The sequence below is a fragment of the Mangifera indica genome, chromosome 4, assembly GCF_011075055.1.
Source record: "Mangifera indica cultivar Alphonso chromosome 4, CATAS_Mindica_2.1, whole genome shotgun sequence".
NCBI classification, from domain to species: domain Eukaryota; kingdom Viridiplantae; phylum Streptophyta; class Magnoliopsida; order Sapindales; family Anacardiaceae; genus Mangifera; species Mangifera indica.
The window spans coordinates 2,085,801-2,110,079 of record NC_058140.1 but is presented as its reverse complement, the minus strand read 5'-3'; the positions used below and the strand labels follow the sequence as shown (position 1 = coordinate 2,110,079).

Here is a 24,279-nt window from a genome sequence, read left to right as displayed (position 1 = left end):
CAGTTCAGTCAGGATCGGTGGTTGTGAATGTAGAAACCTACAGGGGCTCTGTTGCACTTTCCAACCATATAGAATTTGCATAATGCACGGTTAGCAGCCTGTCCACCAACAAGTAAAGATTACCTTTCCCTTTGATATGAGAGTCCCCTGGTCACCTTAACGTCCAAACTATAATGAAGAAAGATGTACAGAGAGAATCAATGAATAACAGAGTCATATTAAACGGTCCCATCAAAGATCAAATTGTCAGAAGGTAGTCCCACAATATCTGACTGTTAATTAGTGACAGGAATCTGAATTTCCAAAGAAACCATGCCCAATAACATACTATTTTAATACGGGACGCATGACGAAGACCCAAATTGCGTCGAATCCTTTGATGCTCCCATTCCAAGTAAGAAATTACAAAAACCCTAACCCTACCCAAAAAGTGAAACAAAATCTAGATAGCAGTAACCGAAATCTTGAAGAGTATTCTTGATATTCCACATATTTAAATCTAGATCAACAGTAATCAAAATCTTGAAGAGTAATCTTGATATTTCGCATATTTAAAAATTCAAACTCCAATCCTTATCTCCTTAACCGACCGCAACACATCAGCATGAAACTCTAAAACGAGAAGAAAACCCTTATACGCGTCCAAGCGTGATTACGGCTTCTTCGATGTCCGTTCAGTAATAACAACAACAGGCTTGATTGAGAGGGAGACATCGACAAACCTGAGATTTCAAGAAGTCGAACTCTGAGAATCTTGAAAGTAGAAGAAAGATTTTAGAGCTCGAAAAAGTTGAACTCTGAGAATTTTGAAAATAGAAAGAAAGATCTTAGAGCGCACGCTCATACATACAGAGATGTGTGTTTATGTTCTCGGAAGAGCGCACGCTCGTACATGCAGAGATGCACATAGTTAGCGTTACTTCGTGGCATTCCGTTTGCCGGGTCAGCAACAGATTTTGCCACGTAATCACATGCTTAACAGGTGTCAGACACGAATCCGATTCTAATTTAAATTCAAAATCAACATAACGGAAATCTTTCATATTAACTGTTTGTCCACCAGCGTTAATTTTATAAGATAATCTCTAATAATTAATTTTTTAATTTTAATGTTTAATAAATATTATAATAATTTATATATTTAGCAAACCAAATCAAGGTAAAAGCGTCAAAGGAAGGATGATGGCCAAGGTCTTTTAAAAAAATAGGATATTCAAGGTTTTCACAATTGGACTGGGATAAAAACCGTTTTATGTACTGATTTTGGTCAGACCGGTTGAACTGTTTAGACCGGTCGGTTGGATCGGAATTACATTTTTATGTAAAAACATAAAAAAATTATGTCTAATTAGTAATTACATATGTTTTACACAGTAAATTTTATATTGTGCATAATTTTTCAGTTTTCACAATTAACAAAATATATGCATTATTAAACATAAATGTAATAAGTAATAACAACTAACTTTGCATCAAAACAAAACAAAACATATGCATTAAACAAATTCAATTCTACAAACACATGCCCTATTAATTATTACAACATATATCCCATCATAGAAAACAATTATATCCAATATAAATAATATTATAGATACTTATTTTGTATATATAATTTTATATATATTTATATATATTAACGTACACTTTAATATTATTTTTATCCATCCATGTAAAGTAGATAATTGTAAGTTATGATAAAGCAAATGTCTCTTCATGATTCACTAACCAAACAAAACGCAGCTCAGCCAGGCAAAAAACCAAGCACAAGGTGGGCAAATCTTCACATGATATTCAACAAACACACAACCACAAACCTCCCACAACTGAAATTGCCAAAATCAAACACCCATAGAATTCAACCAATCTCCAGCAATCATAAGCGAAAACTAATACAACTTCTATCCAAATTCAAATATAAAATCTAAAAGCAGAACTGCATTCTCTTCCAATCTATGATTTCTGTGTTTGCTTCCTATCATGGCTGCTAGAAGAGCAAGTTCGTGTTCCTTAGATGATTGCCGGTTTCTGGATCTCACTCCAGCTCCATTTGTGCAGTCGTCGTTGCCTCTCCGACCACCACCACAATCGCCTGACCATCATCCTTCGATCTTTGATACCCGTCATCCACCACGTCGTTGTTCCTCTGTCACGATAATTTGAGGTTTTGTAGTTGGGTTTTGTGGAACCACCTAGACCGTTTGGACCGTGGTTCATGTTCGAACCAGAGGTTCGACCGCAGTCCAACCCAATTTTAACCTTATACCAGTTCTGTCTTCAACAGTATTCGACTACAGTATCGGTTCACAGACCGACCGATTCGGTTTTTAAATCCTTGGGGATATTAACTAAAATAGATACTAATTTTTTTACCTAAATTTTTTTAAGTAAATTTATAGTGATTTTATTTTTTTTAAACAAATTTTATTTTATTTTTAATAATATCTCTCTTGGCTAATTATGTCACTTTCTCGATTAATTACATTAGAATATTTTTTTCCAATAACCTAGGAACATTTTATGTTTGCTAGGTTATGATTCAAAGATTTAAAATTTATTCGAAATTATCTATTTTTGTTCTAATACAGATCGGAACGAAAAGATAACATAAGTGCGAAGAAGGGCAAAATAAAATTAAAAAAAGTATCTTATATCCATTGAAATGTCTTCTATAGGTAATAATTTATAGAATTATGTTTTTTTCTGCATCATCAGATTGCGACTTTTTTTTTAATTGTTTCATTGAAATCAAATGAATAATTGTTATTACTTAAAAATGATATATTCTAATCTTCATAAGTATGAGTATCTTGATTGATTTTATTTTTACAAATTTTTAAACAAAACCTATTCATTATAATTTGATAATAAGTTGAATCAGTTGATTATTCGGTTGAACAAATCAAGCCGATCGAACTATGAACCAGTGAAACCACCAGTTCAATCACCAATCTAGCTCTAAAAACATTGATTACATACAAACTCAAGTCAACATAGATCTCATTCACACTGATTTTATTTCTCTAGTATTTTCGGCCCATTTTTCTTACAAGACATCCATAAAACCTCCATTTTCAAGCGTCAATTAACCAATCATGTTAATACAATTTTAAACTTTGTATTTGATCTCCAATTTGTCTTGCTCATCAGTACCTAAATATATATTTGTTTATTGAATAATTAATTTTCCTTGTTTGAAAAATTTTAGTTTCTTCAGAAGAAAATTTTCAAGCAAATGATCTCACCTGTAAAGGTGGAGGATGGTGAAGAAATAATGTATGAAACAGCTACTGACAGGACCCATCTTGACCCGCTAATCCCATAACCTTTGTAAGTACCATCATGGCTTAGAGGGTCGAAATGCGTTCTGTATTTATGTTTTAAAAATTTCTACACCATATAATAGCACTTAACCTAATATCATCTATAGATCTCCAACCTTTACCTGGTTACAAAGCATGATACATCTTGATTAAATCCAAAAATCATAAAATAAACCTGGAATCAGGCCTCCAACCTTATCATATACATAACAAAAATTTACATCTTCATTCATTTAAAAAAAAATCATAAGAATAGTTTAATTAGGCCTCTGGCCCTTCAACATAGTTGACATATCAATCACTCATGAATTTTTCACGTTCAACTCAATAACCGTTATAATGTAACAATCAACATACACCTATCAGAAAAATATCATATCAAGGAAAATTTGTCATACCTAAGGGGCGTCCCCACATAGGCAGAACAAGAGGAAAAACAACTGTCATACCCAATATACTGCTACCTCACACAGGCAAAACACTCAAATCTGTCATACTTGATATAAAATAAAGCACTAGCAGAGCACTAAAGTCTGACATACCTGACATAAATATCGCACAGGTAGAACACCTAAATCTATCGTATTTGACATAAATATCACACATGCAGAGCACTAATTGCATAATAGGTAATAACCAAGAACCTCTGAATGATATAATTTCTTATCACCATATATATATAATAAAATGACTTGATAATATGAATTTTTTTGGACAATAATCATCGGCAAATGCCACAACCACCTTAAGCAATGTCAATCACATATAAGGCTAAATTAAACACTCCCAACGCAACCACAACACAACATCAATTTAATCAATTTTCAGAAATTCTCTTGGTCACCAACTAAAATTTTTTTTCTTATCATTGTGGTTATCAGGTACACATAACATAACTTAACTAAGCATTCTGAATCCACATAATAATATAACTTTTACTCTATAGCCACCCATAACATGTATAAAAGAAACTATTATTTCTTTTTTTGAGAGAGATATTTCCACCAAATCCATGTTACCATTTTCAAGGATTCACAATAAATATCATAAAATTTCACAAGACTATAAATGTAAATTATACAAAAAAACTATAGAGAAAAAGTTTATTCCCACCCACTGATTTGGGTCTCTAAGTCGGTGTTGAAATTTCTTGTTATTCTTCATTTTTCTTCACCTATTCAAAACAATTTGAAACAACATGGTTAGAATTTTGGAAATCCCTAAATTGAATAGTGAAAATCAAACCCTAAAATTATTTGAACAAAATTAAATACCCTATTCCCTTTTCCTTTCTCTTCCTTCTTCTTTCTCCCTCTTTCTTTCCTTTCTTCTTTCTTCTTTTCTTTTCTTTCTTCCCTTCTCTCCCTTTCTTTCTCTGTTTTCTCTCATCTGCGTCTCTGCTTCTTTTTGTTGAAGAATGAAAAGAAAAACAAAGCCTAATGGCTTTATTAATATTTATTGGAAAGTTTCATTTAAACCCATACTTACACAAAATTTCACATAGCCTCCCTAAAGTTTCCCATAACTAATATTTGGGTATTTCAGCTACAGTCTCGTTGAGGAGAGCGGTCCATTACCTTTCAACCTTGCAAGCCTCCGACAGTCATTAGCCTGCTAGTCTTTTGTTTTTCCTTCCTTCATTGGTAATTAGATAGTACATTGTTTGGAACAAAATTTCATATTAATGACATGCATCTAAAAAGAATTGCCCATATGCAAGTGATGTGCACCTATATAACGAGGCATCTTGACAGTGTATTTCCAACAGAGCATAAGAAGGAAATCCTTCAATACATATATTATCATTAGAATGAAGATGGTGGGTGGGGATTTCACAATAAAGGTCATAACTCCATGTTTTGTATAGCTCTGAGCTACATTACCATGTGTATCCTTAGAGAAGGACCTGATGGTGGCCAAGATAATGCTTGTGCTATAGCTAAAAAATGGACCCTTGATCGTGGTGGTGTCACTCATATTCCTTCTTGGGGAAAGACTTGGCTTTTGGTAACCACATCACTCTATTTACATATTAACTTCATTGATGTGTCATCGATTCTTATACACTAAATTTTCTTATATTTGTTGTAGATACTTGGCATGTTCGATTGGTCTGGAAGCAACCCAATGCCTCCTTAATTTTGGATCCTTCAATTATTTCTTCCAATACATCCAGGTTAGTTTCGCATCATTTTGGATTCAGATTTTGTTATTAATCAATTTAATTTATAAGTTTGATTCTTCACAAATGCAGCCAAGATGTGGTGTTACTGCTGCTTGGTGTACATGCCAATGTCATATTTATATGGTAAGAAATTTGTTGGCCCAATTACATCTCTTATTCTACAACTGAGGGAAGAGCTCTACGCTCAACCTTACAATCAAGTTAATTGGGGGAAAGTACGCCATTTATGTGCCAAGGTGAGATTATAATTATTCACAGACACACACACACATATATATGTATATGTATATATGTATACAATAAAACTATGTATACTCATTTTTGGTACACAATTTGTATATACAAATGATGTGTTATCATGTGATTGGATGTTTCTTTATCATATGATGACAGATGTTTTAAAATCATCTAATTACATGATGACACATCACTGTGTATATGAATTGTGTACCAAAAATGGGTACACATAGTATTGCTCATATGTATATGCTTGCTATTTGTGTTCCTTTTTTTAAATTATATATATCTATATATATAAATTGAAAGTTGTTATAATTGCAGGAGGATCTTTACTATCCCTATCCTTTAATTCAAGATTTGATTTGGGACTGTATATATATATTCTCTGAGCCTTTTCTTACACATTGGCCTTTCAACAAGTTGATAAGAGAGAGATCACTTCAAGTACCAATGAAGCACATTCATTATGAAGATGAGAATAATCAGTACATTACCATTGGATGTGTGCAAAATGTCAAATTGCAATTCACTAGATATGCAAATGCATCATTTCTTTTATTCTGTGTATCCATCTATTTGATTCTTTTGATTGAATTATATATACATAGGTGTTATGCATACTAGCCTGTTGGGTTGAAGATCCAAATGGAGATTATTTCAAGAGGCATCTAGCTAGGATTCCAGATTACTTATGGGTTGGTGAAGATGAAATAAAGATGCAGGTAGGTAAATAATTAATTAATTAATCAGTTAGTATGTATCACCAAATTCAATGAAGTTTAGTTTTGATTTAGCATTGATGAATTAATTCCATTGTTACAAATGCACAGTTTTGGATGCCAGGAGTGGGATACTAGTTTTGCTATTCAAGTTTTGCTTGCTAGTATTCTCATTGATGAAATAGGGCCTGTACTCATAAGAGGACACAAATTTATCGAGGCATCTCACATAATTTAACATTTAATAAACCAAGCATTAGTTCCATTGAATTTTCCTAAGAGTTAATGATTTTACATTTTATTTGTAAATTAAGGTGAAGGACAATTCTTCTGGTGACTTTAAGGGAATGTATCGACATATTTCCAAGGGATTCAAACTTTCTCTGATCAAGATCATGGATGGCAAGTTTCTGATTATATTGCTGAAGGTTTGAAGGTATTTGTAAACTTATTCTAAAATTATTGATCAAACAAAGAGAAGTTATTTGTTTATTTCCTTGTATCTCACCGTAGATATTGTTTCTCATTTTATTTAGTGTTGTTTGCCTTTCTCAATGATGCCACTCAAAATTGTTGGGGAGAAAATGGAACTTGAGAGGTTATATGATTTTGTTTGTATCCTGTTATCATTACAGGCACACATATGTCAATAATTTCTTAAACAAATTTCCTCATACATATTTTTCAAGATTATATAAGTTTTATGTTTTTCTATTAGATCAATAAAAGCTCTATTGTTTGACTCCCTACAGAGCAAAAATGAAGGTCTCACTGGCTAGGAGCTAGCCGTAGCCCAAGAATGGTTGGAAATAAGTGGTTGAAACTACATACTGATATGACTGTGATGTGTTAAATCTTTCTAATTAGTGTCTATCACAAATATACTAATGACTGGCACTTCTGATGTATTTTGGCTTCTGTTACTGAATCCCACAAAATCTTTTGCTAGCATAGTGATTGAGCACGAATATGTTGAGTGCACATCGTCAGTTGTCTATGCTTTAGTTTTGTTTGAGAAGTTATATCCAGGACAATTTCATCACAAAAGCAGTTGGCTACTTGGAAAACGTTCAATTGTCTGATGATTCATGATAAATATAATTATTGTCAATTATATTAAAGTACATATGCATGATATATATTTTCAATAAAATATATATATATATATATATATATATAGGTATATAGGCATGGGTGTTAGGGAGTCTGCTTCACATATGCTACTTTGTTTGCACTTGGAGGACTAGCAGCCGCTGGCAAGACATACAACAATTCTGTAACTGTGGGTAGAGGTCTTGATTTTCTTCTTAAATCACATATAGAGAATGGTGGTTAGGGAGAGTGTTATCATTCTTGTCCAGAAAAGGTATGTATTTGTACCAATTGATTTCTTACTATATTACAATGTACTAAGCAAATGTACTAATTTGTTGTCCTAGGAACTAGGGCATTTAGAAATACATGCCTCTCGAAGGAAACAGGTCAAATTTTGTTTACACTGTATAGGCTATGATGGGTTTAATTCATGGTGGATAGGTTAGTTTCAATAAACCGCTATAAAAATTATATCTTCAAGTATAAGCACCGGGATAAATTTTATACTATCTCTATCTTTATGTGATTGTTCTTTGAATAATCAGGCAGAAAGAGACCTAACTCCTATTCACCATACAACTAAGTTCATAATTAATTCTCAACTAAAGGATGGTGATTTTCCCCAGCAGGTATAACTAAAGGAGATGAAAAAGTGGGCACATGTTAAGTTCAAATTTTTGAATGATTTATTAATTAATAAATCATGTAATGCTTGCACGGAATTGCAGGAGTGTTTATGAGGAACTGATGTTAGAAATTTTCTAACGTAGGCTAACATTAATTATGGTTTTAGTTTAATAAAATGGGTAATCGAATAGTCCAATGTTAGTTTACAGATGAGTTTAAGTAATTAATAAAGATAAGTCTAATACACTTAAAGTTTATTGTACCTTAATGTGGGGTCAATTAACCTACTATAAATTAGCTAAGTCCCTACTCCAAAACCTAATGCAGTATGACTACATTATAGATTACCCATTCAAAACTATCATTTAAGGAGGTTTCAGGAGTAGAAGCCCAAGTCACATCGAGAAGTGATCTCAATAAGTAATTTCAAGTGATTTTAATAGGTTTTTCGGTTTCAAATTGCATGAAGATCCAGGTACTTCTAAAACCCTAAAGTTTAATTCAATATTTTATATCTTGTGCATAGATTTTGTGGATTTATGATTGATTTATTTTATTCTGTTTTGTAAAATAAATCTTAAATTTGGTATTAGAGATAAACACATTAGGTTATAGAATTTGGATATTTATGATTTTAAATCAAAAAATTTTTAATTTTGAAATTAGGGTTCTTGAATCAAAGTTATAGCTTAAATTTTCAAATTAGGGATTAATTCAATTTCAATTTTAGGTTTTAATTGATGAATCAAATCTTGATATTTGAAATATGCAATCCTAGATTTCAGAAATTAAAAAACGAATTTCAGGTTGGTGCATTAAATTTTTGTATAAATCAAACTTTAGAAATTAGGAATTAAGCTCTTGGTTTATTTTGAGATTAGGGTTTTATATTAGGGTGCTTATTTGAAATTAGGATTTTATATCACAATTTTTTATCAAATTCGATGATGGAATCGCTGAAGATACATCATCGTAATGTGGTCGTTTATTGCTCTCTCAGATGGAACCTTTTCGATGGACGAAATCTTTGAATTCCATTGTCAGCATTGCAAATATTAGGGTTAGGGTTTTTTTTAAAACTCGTGGATCAAGACCAAGTTGGGATAACCCAGAAACCCGAATCTAAAGTTGAATGGCTCAACTCTACCCAAAAGTCAAACAAACCAAGCCAAATCCTACCTAGATTAAAGCCGACTCGTATAGTTTGAGCCGCTAGTTACACGTGTGTCTGTGCACCTCACATGTTCTTATATGGAAATGAATCACGCATGCAAACAAGTGAATGAATCTGACGGTGCATGCAAACGGGTGGTACTTTTGTATCTGTGTGAGGAAGCACATGTCTATTGTATCTAGCACATGGGAGTGCGTGAAACATGTCTAAAGGTGCATGTAGGAGCATGAACTATAGTGGAAGTGTGTGAAATTGTTCTAGTGACCCATAAGGCATGTGGAATGCTTTTGGATGGACATGAGGTGCGTGAATATGCTCTAAAGGCATGTTCAGTGCATTGGCAATTCCTAAAGGTATGTACAAGCTTATGGTTTGTACAAGTAACATGTAAGGTCTTTTGAAATCATGTCAATGCATATAAATGATAAATTACATTGGCAATTCCTAAAGGTGTGTAATTTGTTCCTAATAAGTGTATGTGTATGCACAAAGAATTATTTGGACATATTTTTGTGTGTCAAAGTCCTATAATAGCATGTAATAAAGTTTTTAAGTTTTTCCTCTACATCATGTTATTGCACGTGATAGGATTTTAAAGTTTTTGGGGCACGTGAGTATGCTTAAAAGGTTTTTAAAGTATATTAAAAGTATCAGATAATGCATTATGCATATTAAAGACGTATAAACTTCTATAGGTCTCCATTTGAAAGTGAATTGATTTTTGAGATTAAATATTGTGGCACAAAGTACTCTTCTATTGTTAGTATTAATAAAATAAAATATCAACTTTATCATGCGCAATTAAGTTACCATATAAAGTTAAGATTATTGTTCACTAGGTTAGATGCAACGGTTTTAAGAAAGATTGTCAGAGACAATAAAGTATAATGTCTAATGAAATCTAATTAAGGCAATAATATTAAGTGTCATCGAAATATTTTATGAGTTCTCATGATGTTAATCACCAAAGTGGTACATTGTTGAGACTCACAAAATTTTTTGCTCGGTAATGATACATTCTTCGATTTTAATGCATAAGGTTAATGTTGGAAATGCATTGGTCATGAAGAACTCAATACACCCAAAGGTCGTTGGGCTTATTCAATTGATATGTGCTTCCCTATTAAATAGAGGAGGAATAATGGTTTAGAAAGTTTTATCTGTCCAAAGATGATATTTCTTTCGAAAACCATATGTTCTGAAGATCCTTGTATGACTTTAACCTTGTGTTTGGCATCTTAATAGCATATCATTTTTTGTGCCCAAAGATGATTTAATGATGATGCACTAGGAATCCCTATAAAATATGGCTTATATGGTTTTAAAGTTATCCTGATTATTGCCTAATATGGATTTATTGCAATACTTAATAAAGTAATTTGGAGTGGTATCTCATGAAATCTTAATTTTGGAAATATTATTTAGTCTTAGTAGAATTTATTATAAGTTATCAGAATGTTTAATCGTCAAAGCGATGCATTCATTGAAACTTGCAAAATTTCTATATTTGGTGAAAGAAACATTTTTTAATTGACACATATAATTTCCTGCCGAAAGTTGGTTATTGTGTGTTAAAATTAATGGTTGCATATAAAGTGGTTGTGCAATTACATTGATCGTGAAAAATTCAATTCACCCAAAGGTAATTGTGATTTTTCAATTGACATGTGTTTTTCCAATTAGTGTGAAAAGGAATAGTAACCTAAGAGGTTTATCTATCCAAAGGTGATGAACTTTTCAAAAGTTATTTATTTTTCTTATTTGTAACCTTATGCTTGAGGGTCCTAATTGCATGTCGTATTCTCGGCCCAAAGGTGATTATATGATGATGCGCCTAGAACTCTCATGGATAATAGCTTATGAGGTTTTCAAGTTATTTATTGCCAATGATTTTGCTTATTGCATCCTATCTTTAATAAAATCCATTGTTGTGAACAATAATGATAATGTCACAATAAAGGTTCTGACTAACTCTAACTCTAAAAAGTTAGAGATAAAGGTTGAATTTACACTGTTAATTAAGGACATAGTTTTGACCTAGCAAGTTGGTGAACCACCCAAACCTAAGATAATAACTTAATTGAATTAAAAGGATTTCTATATTGAGTGGGAGAAATCCATCAAGTTAAGGTTGTCTTTCATAAAGAATCTCTAATTGATTTCCTCATTGAGGTTTACCTTAAATCATAAGTGTTAAGAAGGTTCTCATTAAGATTAGGTAGACATCTGAAAATATTGGAATTACTGATCTAGTGAATGATATGGCTTGGACAAGATATGATGGTCATGAAGGAGTCAAAGATTAATGAGCATATGTTGGGTTTTTAAAAGGCACTATAAGGCTCATTTGACTTCAGTTAAATTAAGACTAATATATGTTTTAGAATCATATTTGAGGTATATTATTAATCTGACTTTTAAATGTTCTCGAACAAAGAAAGCATAAAGTGAAGGAGCCTTAATGGTAGGCTTGATTGTTCAATTGATACTTAATTGTACAGGAAAAAGCAATAATAAAAAGTATTAGTTTTGATTGCCCAAATAGGGTTAAGGTTTTGGATATGAAGTTGATCAATAAATAAAGGTTAAATAAATGGGAGTCTACATTTAAGTTGAAAATTGTGTGGATATTAAGGTTAGAAATACGGCATAATGGATATTTTGTCAAAATTTTCAAGATCTTGGGACTTCAAAATGGTGTTGTTATAAAACTCAGTTTTAGGCTTAGAGTTATGATGAGAAGTAAATGTGACTAAGTTTTTATGAGGTAAAGTTGTCAAAATAACTTAGTATTTTCTTAATAGATTTCTTTATATATATGTCAAAGTTATTACCCTAATTAAAGTACTAGAGTGATTGACATCCAATTCTTGAAATATTTATAAGATTAAATAATGTCATGACTAAAATAATCGTGGGAGTAAATGAGGTTTACAAAGACTTATGAAATCTGATATCACCTTAGAGGATGTTTCTACTAAAGAACTGATGGCTAATCACATAGTAGATAAGCCAAAAGCGATTGACATAGTGGTGGAAACCTTAATGGAAAGATTACCATAAAAAGAAGATTATTTATCGTTAAGAATTTTCATATATATCTTAGTAAAGAAGATTATGTTATTAAAAGTTCATTTGGATTAGAGTTATAAAAGGTGAATGTCAAAGTTGTATTTCTGAATGAAAGCCTTAGTAAAGAAGTTTGTATAGTGTAATCAGATTTATCAAAAGCAAAATGGATGAAACTTTTAATATGCAATCTTGAGGAGTCTATCTATAGTTGAAATATATTTCTTAACAATGGTGTTTTAATAAAATGCACTTCTCATGAGCTCGTAAAGAATAAATTAGACCAATATGAGAATATAAATATCATTGGGAGCAAATTTATCTTTATTGTATGGTTCAATATGTTGATCGTGGCGATATTAATTTGTTCCATGAGATTAAATTAATTTTATCCAAGATATATGATGTGAAGGATCTTCAAAATACATTATTTGTTCTTGGTATTAAGATCCACTATGAAAGGACTTGTGAATTTAATGGCTTATCTCAAATACATACTTGAAGTGTATATTTAAGAGACTCAACATGTAGAATTGCAAGGTAGTCACGTGCCTGTAGTAAAAGGAGATAAGTTTGACATAAAGCAATGTGTAAAGAATGAGGTTGAAAGGGACTCCATTTGAAATGTCCCTTATAATGGTACTATTTGAAGCTTGATGAATGCATAAGTAACTTTTGCATTTATAGTTCTCAATTTATACCTTTCAAATCCAAGGTTGATTATTGAGTTGTGGTTTAAGAGATAATGAAATGCTTGCAAAAGATCAAGATTTCGATGGTTGTAAAGATGATCTAAAGTCTATTTTAAAATATATTCTTATACTTACTAAATGGGCCATATTTGAAAAGAATTAAATAGTCGTGAGCAACAGCCTCAACTATAGATATTAGATTTGTAGCTTACCATGGGGCAACTTCTCAAGAGTGTGGTTAATGGACTACTTGATTGAACTATTGGGATAGATTTTATCTACTATGATAACAGTGCAATTAAGTAAAAATCATTGGTAGATTGAGACATACAAAATAAATATATTACAATCATGAACCTCATAAAGAAAGGAGACATTAGGCTAAAATATAAAATGCAAAGTTGATAAAGGTTAAACCCCTAACCAAAAAAATAATATTTGTAACACATAAAGTCATGTTAAAAATATGAGGGTGTTTAAGGTCTTTAGATATCGAGGGTTAGTGGGAGGTTTTGATTGTTGTTGTTTTTATTGATATGTTTGTTACTTATTTTTTATTTATTTATTAATCATGATTGTATTGACATATTTATTTGTCTATGGATGTATGTGCATATATATGATTAAGGTACAACATGTGTCTCAAGATAAAGTTTCTCTTGAGTATGACAGTTGTATGTATATGTTTTATGAGTCTCGAGCAAGGTTGAAACATACAGGCTTCATTGGAAGCAAAAAAGATTTCTCTTATTTCTTTTAAAACAAAAGGTTAGAGAGAAATCATAAAGAGGACTGACAAAGATATAATACATGTTTGTGATCATTTTGTTGGATGCTATTTCTGCCACACTCCCAGATTTGATCCATATTGATTTAATTATTAGTAATTGTGATAAAAACAATCTTATGTTGATAGAGGACATAAGTAATATCTTGGTTTGTTATTAATGATCATATTAACTTGATTGTTTATTAAAGTGTAATTTATTTTTGAACTATTTTGTTTTCTAAAATAATGGCCACTTAAAGTTAAAAATGTTTGATTATCTGAGAGTCAAAAAAATTATTTTCTTTTTCTTAAAGTCAAATAAAATAATTAATGCTACCCAAGTGAGAAAATGTTGAAGTTTCCCGATGTGGGCTAATATTAATTATATTTTGGTTTAATAAAATCGGGTAATTGAATAGTTCAATGTCAGTTTATAGATGAACTTAAGTGATCAATAAAGATAAGTCCGATACAATTAAAAGTTATAATCTGGGTAGACAGCACAAGTGTGAGTCTTAAGGTTTATTAGACCTTAATGGGAGGTCAATTAACATGCTATAAATTGCCTAGGACCCTACTCCAAAACCTAATGCAGTATGACTGTAGTATAATTTACCTATTCAAAGCTGTCATTCAGAGAGGTTTTTGCAGTGGAAGACCAAGTCACGTTGAGAGGTGATCTCGGTAGGTAATTTCAAGTGATTTTAACAGGTTTTTCGGTTTCAAATTACATAAAGATCTAGATATTTCTAAAACCCTAAAGTTAAATTAAGTATTTTATATCATGTGTGTAAATCTTACGGACTTATAATTGATTTATTTTATTCCATTTTGTAAAATAAGTCTTACAACTGCATGCAATATTACGCACTATATAAAAATATTTTCTCACCGTGGGCTCTTGCAGAATACCGAAAGAGGGTTTCGTTGCCTTCCAAGACTAATGTTCGAGGAAGCCAATATAGAAGCTAGTTAATTACAAGTCATATATAATAACAATAAAATTATGTGTACCCACTTTATATATATAAATATGTATATACTTATATGCGTCATCATATGATTAGGTGAATATAAATTAAAGATGAAATAATATTCAATACCTAATCATATGATAACACATATAAGTGTGTACATATTTATGTATCTAAAATGAGTACGTATAATATTGCTCATATAATAATGTTTATATATACCGTTTTCTTTCCTTAAATCTTTGTAATGCAATGTAATGGTTGTAGTTTATTTGTATATGCATGGCATGCCCCAACACTAAATGATAGACGGGGCAGAAAACATATACAATTTAATAGACTTACGTATCTTTGAATTAAATGATACCATGCATAAGAACTTGTATTAATCAACATAACGGTGGCATGCATGAGAACGGTGGAATTAGTATGTGTTAATCTTTGTTTGCTAGATTAATTAGTTGACTAATTAATCCAATAAATAAGATTAATTAGAAGAGTGGGCTCGCCTTTTTTACTTTTGATTTTCTTCAAGTTTTAACTTTCACGTAATCTTGCAAACTCCGTCAATATTACGGTGGCATGCATATGAACTTGTATTAATCAAGAAAGGATTAACCTATCAATTTCCAGCGTCACAAATTTATAAGATTTGGATGTAGACTTTTAATATTTTTAATGACTCTATAGGTAAAATTAGAAACGAAAACTGCCATTCTTCTTGGCTTGTGGACTTTTTTTCTATTTTAGTAATTAACATTTTCCCACCCCAGGTTTGGTGGGAAAACACTTTTTCACCCTCAAATAGTATTAATAACATTTTCACACCCAAATTGTAACTCTGTTAACAGAAACGGTATAATAATATATACAGTTATCATAATACCCTTTTGAATTGATTTTATATTTTTATTTATATGAAATTACTTAAGTACCCTTATAAATTGTGTAGTTAATATAATAATTGAAATGTTCATTAGTTTGATAAAATTAAGAAAAGGACACAGTAATTTATTTCTAATAAAAGTTTTCTAGTTTTCAAAAATCACATTTTAACCCTCAAACCTAGAATTTTTTTTTTCATTCTCCAGCCGCCATCTCTAGCTTTTCCATCTTAAATCATTTTAGGAGAAGCAATTTAAGTAAATGTGAAGTTGTTAGTTTTTAAAACTTAAAGAGAAAATAAATAAATTTAGATTTTTTTATTACTATTAGTAAACTAATAATTTTACTCTTACTTCTAACAGAAAAAATTAACAGTAATTGCCCGATGAGTGAGATTTTAAGTTTTTCAAATCTCATAGATATAATTTTAAAAACATATCAAAACTTGGGTGAAAAATAGTTCTTTGGCCAAATATATATTACAATATGTACAACTTGTCAAGATGTAGATGAGCAATTGTCACACCCACAAGTGATGTCAGTACAAAGATGTGAACATTCAAATCAAGCGTATATACTCTTACAAGTAACCATCTAATTCTAATTAATTATTCTTTATTGCTCAATACTCATCATATATTGATGAATATAGAGGAACTCACCAGTGAAATTGTTATGAAACCCAAAGAATAAATGACAAACAGAACAAAAAATAAGCAACACAAGAACAAAAGATTTTACGTGGAAAACTCAAATCGAGAAAAACAACGGAAAGTAGTTGGATTGCAGAAAATTAGTAAGTGAAGGAGAGACTATTTGTTCTCTACTTACCCATTGATCATATCCCATTAATTACAAATAGCTCCAAATCTATTTTTTCATAGACCACATTTGCTCTATTTGACTAAGTGAACACACGAACAAAAGTTTACCTATTGCACGCTTTAAGTGAGAAGTATAACCGTTGATTCCATATATGAGAAGTTTAGCTGTTAATTCAAGCAATCCATTTGTGATATCACCGCTATATATAAAAAATTAATTCAAGCAATACGTGCAAGATAGGGTTTAGTATTAATTAAAAAAACTATAGCTGTTAATTCAAGTTTAGCCTTCAGGCTTCAGCTAAAGCTATTTCCTGATTCGATATCTGAATCGAGGGATAGAAAGAAATATAAAAAAAAATTAATAAGACAGATACAGCAAAAGACTGCAAACGTTCAAATTAATCGGATAGGGGTTCGTTTATTTTTTTATGCTAGAGTTTCGTTGGTCCATTATTTTGGCCAAATGACCTACACCTTATAATACTAAACAAAAACTAATTTATAATATTTGGTAATTCATTATGACACTGTGCAATTGTTGATCATTTTTATATGGTGGGAAACGTAACTTTTTTAATACTTTGTCAATAACTTGTATATTAATTAACAATAACCTTCATTTTTAGCATCTCTATCAAGATATTACAACTATTAGGATAAATCTTTTGCCAAATCCTTTACATTAGATTCAAATTAGTATCTCATATGAATAATATATGTATATATACACACAAAAATCCTTTTCTACCCCATCAATTCTTTTCCTCAATAGATTATGCCTTCTTCAATATGCCCCCCTTCATTCTCTTATGAATTGGTACGTAGTTGATACTCATATATATGTGTGTGTGTGTGTGTGTGTGTAAGTTAATATCAAATAAGGCAAATACCAACCGAAAGGTAGTGATATGAGTCTGATTTTTTTACTTGGATTGAATAGCTGAAATTAGTTTCTCATTCTACTCTCTAACAACAAGCAACAAATAAAATTTAAAAGCAGAAAAAAAGGGAAAAGAAAAACACTAAATTTTTTATATGATTTAACTAAGATTATTCTTAGTCTATATTTATGGGATCAAGTCTAGCAATTATAAAATCACTAGACAGATAACCAGCTGTTACTTATAAAATTAAGATCAAAGGGGGCAAAGTAAACACTCCTTGTTTGGGAAAATTGATTTCACAACTCCCAATTGTCCAACTATTAAACTGAAATTTGAAATGCCCAAGTATCTCACTCTAGTTATTCAAGCTCCCTTTGAATGATAAGTTGAAATCCCTTAAGTTACAAGTCTTGAGCTCCTTTAAAGTACTAGAGAGAAGACTGAATCTTATGATCCATAACGATGAACAAACCTACAACAGAAAGAGCATAAAACCAAAGCAACACATGCAGCACAAAAAAAAACAAAAAAAAAAAACAAAAACAGAAGGCATAAGCTTTAATAGCAACTCCAATTTTATCCTTATACGGGAATACATTTATATATGTTATTATATAATTAAATATTGTTTTATTTTTAATTCATAATTATCCAATCATATGATATTATACATTAAATATGTATTCATATATATATACTTAAAATAAATACACATAGTTTTATGAAAACAAAATAATCACAAGTTGTGCAACAATGAAAATCGATGTCCAAATGTTCACTTAAAAATCAAGTATATATGAACATACATACAACATGAGTAGAATGTGTGCACATTAAAACAATACATGAACAAAAAATTTTATAATTTGCCAAATGTATAGTTACGTGTATATATATATATATATATATATATATATATATATATATATTGTCAGTAAGTCAATTTAATATACTTGAATAATAAATTATTTTATATATATTTTTATATCAAAATTTATTATTTAAACTGTATTAGATTGAATTATTTATTTATTTTATATCACACCAATTTCTTTGTATAAGTTTATATATTTAATAATGTTTTATACATAAATAAAAATATGTTATTATATAATTAGATAGTTAAAAATTAAAAATAAAATAACACCCAATCATATGATAACACATTATTATTTGTGTAAAAAATTATATATAAGAGTTGTATATTATTGTAATATATAAATGCTGCATTTCCTCTTCTAATCACCCATCAAACGTTCTCTTAATCTATATTAGTCGGCCACTTTCCAACATTTTCATTGCTCATACTTAATTCTATTATCAGATCTCTCTATCTATCTTGCAGGTATACAGATCTATATATCTTTTAGCTATTCTCTTCTTATTAACTTACTTCTCATCACTCTCTCTATTTCTATATTTAGAAGTAACTGAAAGAATACTCCAATATCTGCATGCTGTTTAAACCACCTGCATATTAACACAATCATATTATTGCATGCAAAAGAAAAGCAGCATTTCATTATGTGGAAGCTGAAGATTGCAGAAGGTGGCAATGATCCATACATTTACAGCACAAACAACTTTGTGGGAAGGCAAACATGGGAGTTTGATCCTGAATCAGGGACTCCTGAGGAGCGAGCTGAGGTTGAAGCTGCTCGTCAAAAATTCTACAAAAATCGGTTTCAGGTCAAACCCAGTGGTGATATTCTCTGGCGACTGCAGGTATTGGTTCCCATCATTTATTTCTATTCTGTTTATATTTGCGCTTGTGTCTCTCTTCATTTCTCTTTTCCTTCACACAATTCATCTCCTTTTCAGATGATAATTCCATCTTGCATCGATATTACTTTTTTCATAGGATGAAGCTGAAACTATCTTAATTTTTGGCACTATATATATATATTTTTGTTTTAATCACAGATGTGGGTTTAAAATAAGTAACCATTATTATTGATTTATCATACCAACACTACAAAAAAGGAAGGTAAAGTTAACCATCTACAATAATTATTTACACCAGTAATCCTGGTTATACTAATTAACCTGAAGTTGCTATATGATTCACATATCATTTTTTTTATAGAAAATTTTTACATATGGTATCTGTATATATAATTAACTACGTAATTATATTCCATTCATAAATTATATAAGATAAGGTTTTAAATATTATCATCTTGAAAATAGAAGATAAACTCATATTACCCAATCATGTATTACTATGTAAATTTGTTTGCCATTTTCCCACATATCTGACAGCACTGTTAATTTCTGGGAAATGGCCATCAAGAACATCGCTATTTATTAGCAATATTAAGAAAAAGAGACGAGTTTGTGGCAGAAATTTCATAGAAAGTTATGTTATGTCCAATCTGTCTTGCTCATCACCACGTAAATATGTATTTGTTTATTGAATAATTAATTTTCTGTGTCTGAAAAATTTTAGTTTCTTCGGGAGAAAAATTTCAAACAAACAATCCCAGCTGTAAAGGTGGAGGATGGAGAAGAAATAACGTATGAAACAGCTACAGTCTCTTTGAGGAGGGCGGTCCATTTCTTCTCTGCTTTGCAAGCCTCCGACGGCCATTGGCCAGCTGAAAATGCTGGTCCTTTGTTTTTCCTTCCTCCATTGGTAATTAGATAGTACACTGTTTAGAACAGTATCTGAAATTTTTATTAATTACATGTATCTAAAAGGAATTGCTCATATGTAGGTGATGTGCACCTATATAACGGGGCATCTTGACAGTGTATTTCCAGCAGAGCATAAGAAGGAAATCCTTCGATACATATATTATCATCAGAATGAAGATGGTGGGTGGGGATTACATATTGAAGGCCACAGCACCATGTTTTGTACAGCTCTCAGCTACATCTGCATGCGTATCCTTGGAGAAGGACCTGATGGCGGCGAAGATAATGCTTGTGCTAGAGCTCGAAAATGGATCCTTGACCGTGGTGGTGTCACTCACATTCCTTCTTGGGGAAAGACTTGGCTTTCAGTAACCACATCACTTTATCTATATATTAACTTCATTAATGTGTCATCAATGCATATGCATTAATTTATCTTTTATCTGTCGTAGATACTTGGTGTGTTCAATTGGTCTGGAAGCAACCCAATGCCTCCCGAATTTTGGATCCTTCCATCATTTCTTCCAATGCATCCAGGTTAGTTTTGCATCATTTTGGATTAAGATTTTGATATTAATTGTTCATTTATTAGTTTATAGGTTTAATTCTTCACAAATGCAGCCAAAATGTTATGCTACTGCCGCATGGTGTACATGCCAATGTCATATTTATATGGCAAGAAATTTGTTGGCCCAATTACATCTCTCATCCTACAACTGAGGGAAGAGCTCTACATTCAACCTTACAATAAAGTTAATTGGGGGAAAGTACGCCATTTATGTGCCAAGGTGAGATTATAATTGTACACATTCAAAATATGCCAGTTATTTGTGTTGCTTTCTTAATAATTAATATATATACAACTGAAAATTGTTATCATTGCAGGAGGATCTTTGCTATCCCCATCCTTTGATTCAAGATTTGATTTGGGACTGTCTATATATATTCTCTGAGCCTTTTCTTACACATTGGCCTTTCAACAAGTTGATAAGAGAGAGAGCACTTCAAGTAACAATGAAGCACATCCATTATGAAGATGAGAATAGTCGGTACATTACCATTGGATGTGTGGAAAAGGTCAAATAGCAATTTACTACATATGCAAATGCATCATTTCTTTTATTCTGTGTATCCATCTATCTAATTCTTTTGATTGAATTATATATACACAGGTGTTATGCATGCTAGCCTGTTGGGTTGAAGATCCAAATGGGGATTATTTCAAGAAGCATCTAGCTAGGATTCTAGATTACTTATGGGTTGGTGAAGATGGAATGAAGATGCAGGTAAATAATTAATTAATTAATCAATTAGTATATATCACCGAATTCAATGAAGTCTAGTTTTGATTTAGCATTGATGAATTAATTCCATTGTTACAAATGCAGACTTTTGGAAGCCAGCAGTGGGACACTGGTTTTGCTATTCAAGCTTTGCTTGCTAGTAATCTCACCGATGAAATAGGACCTATACTAAAGAGAGGACACGAATTTATCAAGACATCTCAGGTAATTTAACATTTAATAAACCAATCATTAGTTCCACTGAATTTTTCTCAAAGTTAATGATTTTACATTTTATTTGTAAATTAAGGTGAAGGACAATCCTTCTGGTGACTTCAAGGGAATGCATAGACATATTTCGAAGGGATCTTGGACTTTCTCTGATCAGGATCATGGATGGCAAGTTTCTGATTGTACTACTGAAGGTTTGAAGGTATTTATAAACTTATTCTAAAATTATTGATCAAACAAAGAAAAGTTATTTTTTTATTTCCTTGTATCTCACTGTAGATATATATTGTCTCTCATTTTGTTTAGTGTTGCCTGTTTTTCTCAAAGATGCCACCCAAAATCGTTGGGGAGAAAATGGAACCTGAGAGGTTATACGATTCTGTTAATATCCTATTATCATTACAGGTACACATATATCAATAAGTTTTTAGACAAATTTTCTCATGCATACATTTCAAGATTATATATGTTTTATGTTTTTAAATCAAAACAATAATCAAAAGCTCCATTTTTTTACTCCCTACAGGGCAAAAATGGAGGTCTTGCAGCCTGGGAGCCAGCTGGAGCCCAAAAATGGTTGGAAGTAAGTTTTTGATTCTACATATTGATATGACTTTGTTGTGTTATATCTTTCTAATTAGTTTATATCACAAATATATTAATGGCTGGCACTTCCAATGTATTTTGGCTTCAGTTGCTGAATCCCATTGAATTTGTTGCGAACGTATTGATTGAGCACGAATATGTTGAGTGCACCTCATCAGCTATACAAGCTTTAGTTTTGTTTAAGAAATTATATCCAGGACATAGAAAGAGAGAGATTGAAAATTTCATCATAAAAGCAGCTGGTTACTTGGAAAACGTTCAATTATCTGATGGTTCATGGTAAAATTAACTATTATTAATTTTATTAAAGAACATATGCTTGACATATATTTTTTTAATGAATATATTTACACATATATAGGTATGGAAATTGGGGAGTTTGCTTCACATATGGTACTTGGTTTGCACTCGGAGGACTGGCAACAGTTGGCAAGACTTACAACAATTCTGTAACTGTGCGTAGAGGTGTTGATTTTCTTCTCAAATCACAAAGAGAGGATGGTGGTTGGGGCGAGAGTTATCGTTCTTGCCCAGAAAATGTATGTATTTATGTCAATTGATTTCTTATTGTATTACAATGTACTAAACATATGTACCAATTTGTTGTCTTGGGCATTTAGAAATACATACCCCTCGAAGGAAACAAGTCAAATTTAGTTCACACTGCATGGGCTATAATGGGTTTAATTCATGGTGGACAGGTTAGTTTCAATAAACTGCTAAAAATATTATATTTTCATGTTTAAGCACCAAGATAAATTTTGTACTATTTATGTTTTTATGTGATTGTTCTTTGGATTATCAGGCGGAAAGAGACCCAACTCCTATTGACCGTGCAGCTAAGTTGATAATTAATTCTCAGCTAGAAGATGGTGATTTTCCCCAGCAGGTATAGTTGAAGGAAATGAAAAAATGACACATGTTAAGTTCAAATGTTTGAATAAATGATTAATGAATAACTGATGTAATGCTTGTAGGAAATTACAGGAGTGTTTATGAAGAACTGCATGTTACATTACGCAATGTATAGAAACATTTTCCCACTGTGGGCTCTTGCTGAATACCGAAGAAGGGTTCCGCTGCCTTCCAAGACTAATGTTTAAGGAAATTAGTACAGAAGCAAGTTAATTACTATTGAAAAATTGGCTCCTTAGATCCCATGTTGATTATTTTATTCTCTTTATATTTTATTCTAAAAAACAATTGTAGCCAAACGCAATTGTATTAAGAGAATCCTATTATTAGGGATCTCTAATAGTTTTATATTTTCTATGTAACTTTTCTTTGAAGATAGTGAAAGTAATTAGCAACACTGAGGATAGAGGTACATTTACCGAACTTCATAAATTCTCGTGTTCTCTTTCTTTTATTTTTCTGCATTTATATTTTCTGTCTTAATTATTTATTATATTTAATAACATAGAAATTGTGTTTTATGTTTCCGTTGCACTACAAGTGGTATTAAAGCCTAAGTTTAGGACGGTAAGTAGCTATTTATATGGTTACATGAATGTCTAGGAAAATGTTGTCTAAGAAGGTTGGTTTTTAAGGAGGCTTTGTCCCTACCAATCTTTTCTGGGTATTTTCCTGATGCATATATTATCATTTTTGGCATTTACTACTATCCTAGGTTATAGTAATTTTTTTTTAGCTATTAAATATAAATTTGTGAAATTTGGTTATTTGAAAAATTATCTACCAAGTAAATTGTAGTCAGTAGAAAATGACATTGACATCAACAAAGACAATTGTGACAACCATAAAAATTGATATGGAAAAATTTGATGGCCAAAATAATTTTGCCTTGTGGCAATGTGAAGTGATGGACACCTTGTGTCAAGAAAATCTTGATATAGTTTTGGAAGAGGAAAAACCGGAGAAGATGGATGACAAAGAATGGGCAAGGATCAACCACCAAGCTTATGGTACAATCCATACGTGTCTTTGTAGAGAGTATAAATATCCATTCAAGAAAAAGATGTTTATAAGTAAGATGTGGAAGGCATTAGAAAATAAGTATATGAAAAAGAGCAATAATAATAGACTTTATTCAAGGAAG

At 31.2% G+C, this 24,279-nt stretch overlaps 1 protein-coding gene and 1 pseudogene across 1 annotated transcript; both read left to right on the top strand.

Annotated features, from left to right (window-relative positions):
* The first annotated feature begins 1,980 nt into the window (after positions 1-1,980).
* LOC123213642 lies at positions 1,981-14,865 on the top strand (annotated as a pseudogene).
* Positions 14,866-18,987: 4,122 nt separating this feature from the next.
* On the top strand, positions 18,988-23,425 carry LOC123214843 (beta-amyrin synthase-like). Its single transcript, XM_044634847.1, has 16 exons — positions 18,988-19,188; positions 19,913-20,098; positions 20,181-20,468; positions 20,553-20,637; positions 20,722-20,888; positions 20,986-21,177; positions 21,273-21,386; positions 21,489-21,608; positions 21,694-21,816; positions 21,921-22,019; positions 22,141-22,197; positions 22,309-22,499; positions 22,582-22,759; positions 22,841-22,921; positions 23,026-23,109; positions 23,198-23,425. Exons 1-16 carry the CDS (start codon positions 18,988-18,990, stop codon positions 23,321-23,323), a joined length of 2,292 nt encoding a protein of 763 aa, XP_044490782.1. The 3' UTR covers positions 23,324-23,425.
* Positions 23,426-24,279: the final 854 nt, after the last annotated feature.

Bases quoted from the DNA above. Each gene is read 5' to 3' on its own strand.
- LOC123214843 (XM_044634847.1), top strand. From the start codon at position 18,988: ATGTGGAAGCTGAAGATTGCAGAAGGTGGCAATGATCCATACATTTAC. The intron at 20,638-20,721 runs GTTAGTTTTGCA...TCACAAATGCAG, and splicing joins ATTTCTTCCAATGCATCCAG to CCAAAATGTTATGCTACTGC. The intron at 22,020-22,140 runs GTACACATATAT...TACTCCCTACAG, and splicing joins ATATCCTATTATCATTACAG to GGCAAAAATGGAGGTCTTGC.